The 2,499-nt window shown below is 42.3% G+C and overlaps 1 protein-coding gene across 2 annotated transcripts in view; it reads left to right on the top strand.

The window, feature by feature from the left end:
* Positions 1–2,296, top strand: part of LOC146185867 (uncharacterized) — a 14,831-nt gene extending 12,535 nt beyond the window's left edge. For both annotated transcript variants that reach the window (XM_084606794.1, XM_084606793.1), the window contains one exon: positions 1,702–2,296. In XM_084606794.1, coding sequence (XP_084462920.1) covers positions 1,702–1,899 — 198 coding nt within the window. In that variant the 3' untranslated portion in view covers positions 1,900–2,296. The remainder of the gene's footprint in view (positions 1–1,701) is intronic.
* Positions 2,297–2,499: the final 203 nt, after the last annotated feature.

Genomic DNA, 2,499 nt, shown 5'->3' with positions numbered 1-2,499 from the left:
TTATGCAACCTCTCATACCATAAATCTGTAAGATAAGAATTTTTATCCTACCTTTCTATGCAGTTCTCGTATTTAATGAAGCCGCAAGGGCTCTACTATAATAAAGAGAAGTAAACATGAAGCCGGGTTTTCTTTGGGTAAGAATGGTGTATGTTAATGGAATGAGACGTATAGAGTATTTCGTCCCATCCCCGCCGGGGTGGCGCTGTGGTTACGGCGCTCGACTACTGTTTCCAAGAATGCGGGATCGAATCCCGGCCTCGGCGGCCTCTTTTCGATGGAGGCGAAAAGCAAGGCGCCCGTGTGCTGTGCGATGTCAGTGCAGGTTAAAGAACCCCAGGTGGTCGAAATTTCCGGACTCCTCCACTACGGCATCTCTCATAGCCTGAGTCGCTTTGGGACGTTAAACCCCACAAACCAAACCAAACCTTTCGTTGCTAGCTTTTTTTTTTCTTGCGCTAAAGCTTTTCGAGTGCATTATTATGCATATTGTAACCTTCAGTGTTTGTAATGTATAGTCCCGTGTACTGTTTTCTTATTTCAACGCAGACGAAACGAGCAGTTTCTTACCGAAGCTGCATTAGGACCAGAAGAATGGCAAATGACTATTAATGTTAATAAATCAGTTACTTTATCCGCAACCAGAAAGAAACATCGATCAATTTTTCTGTACACATTTAACAACATTCCTCTTGCATCGATCTTCGAATATAAATATTTTTGGCATAACATTGACCTCTGACCTCAGATGGGATTCTAATGTTAACAATGTCACATCAACCGCCTTAAAACAGTTATGTTAACAATGTCACATCAACAGCGTTAAAACAGTTATGTCAACAATGTCACATCAACCGCCTTAAAACAGTTATTTAACGGACGCCTCAAACTAGCACCATCGGAAACAAAGTTACTTGCGTATAAGACATTTGTCAGGCCAGTTCTAGAATATGCCACTGTTGTTTTGCTTCCTTTCAGTAAAAAGCTTATTAAACAAATAGAAGCAGTGCAGAGGAAAGCGGTCAAATGTATATTCGACAAAAAATAGGTTGACAGACTCACCAACAGAACTGCTCAGACACGCAGGACTGCTAACCCTTCAAGACAGAGCAAAACTAGCGAGCCTTAAAACCATGTACCAACTCATACACAATCAATTAAAAGTCGACACTTCAACATATCAAATTCAAAAACGCGACAAACACGTAATAATTGCATACGCACTTGAAGCGAGTTTTCATTCCCGTAATGACTCTTTCAAATACTCGTACTTTCTTCGTGCTATACGCGAACGAAACACCTTGAACACATCCATTGTTAGTAGTGCTTCATTAAATGCTTTTAACACACGTGTGGAAAATCAAATATTTATATCTCAGTCGTTATTGCGTTATTAGGTCATTACGAATTTGTTTCTTCTTTTTGAGTGATTCTTGTGGTATAACTATTTGCCCGCCAAATTATAGTCACATGCTCCTCATTGTGATTTTACTGCTATGCGTTATAATTAGGTGTCATATTTTGATGTGTACTTTGATTAATTACCACTGCTATATTTTTTGCCTCTGCACTTTTGAATACCCCCCTGCTACGATCCCTGACGGGATTGACAGTATGGAATAAAATATAATATAATAAATATCACTTCTTTAGGGCGCAGACATAATCTTTGGGGAGTGCATTTACGAACTACCCGTGCAGGTGGACTACGCGTACCGGTATATTCGGCGCAAGAACTTCGGCTGGGCCATTCACTACCTCGTCAACAGCAACGTCAACGATTCCTGCCCCCTACTCGGCGTGGACGGGGAAGATATCATAGCAGCGACCGTCTTGGAGACCAAGAAGTCGTGGACGAAATGGCGATGGCTGTCTTTATTGGGATTGACTGGCCGCTAGCGTGCGGTGGACATTCTAGAACCATCGATCTACATTTTTAATTTGAAGTCACACTGAACTTTGCCATGGAAGCATCAGGTGGCTAGCTCGTGAGCCATCAAATACTCTGTGGAGAGAACGACATACGATCAGCGACTGACTGACTTCCAGCGTAACGGCGTGGTTTCATTATAAATACCTTATTTGTGTGATTTAGAGAGAGACGCGTTTTAGTTTGCCTAGATGGAGGAACTTTGCACGCATATCGTAGCGAACAGTACGAATGATACTTATAGCGTGATGTGCGGCTGTTTATTTGGCCATGCCTTACTTTATTGGTTTCTACATAATATATACTGTGACTAAACTGCAAGAACGTTGTGGTCATAAAGAAAATATCGTGCCCCCGAGGCGTCCATATACTGCATGTGATTTTCTCGTCTCTGTGCACTTGTGTGTGTGTGTGTGTGTGTGTGTGTGTGTGTGTGTGTGTGTGTGTGTGTGTGTGTGTGTGTGTGTGTGTGTGTGTGTGTGTGTGTGTGTGTGTGTGTGTGTGTGTGTGTGTGTGTGTGTGTGTGTGTGTGTGTGTGTGTGTGTGTGTGTGTGTGTGTGTGTGTGTGT

The sequence above is a fragment of the Amblyomma maculatum genome, chromosome 6 (genome assembly GCF_055883805.1).
Source record: "Amblyomma maculatum isolate TAMU_Amacu chromosome 6, ASM5588380v1, whole genome shotgun sequence".
In the NCBI taxonomy this organism is placed as follows: domain Eukaryota; kingdom Metazoa; phylum Arthropoda; class Arachnida; order Ixodida; family Ixodidae; genus Amblyomma; species Amblyomma maculatum.
Note: the sequence above shows the minus strand (reverse complement) of the source record. Positions and strands in the feature narration are given on the sequence as shown.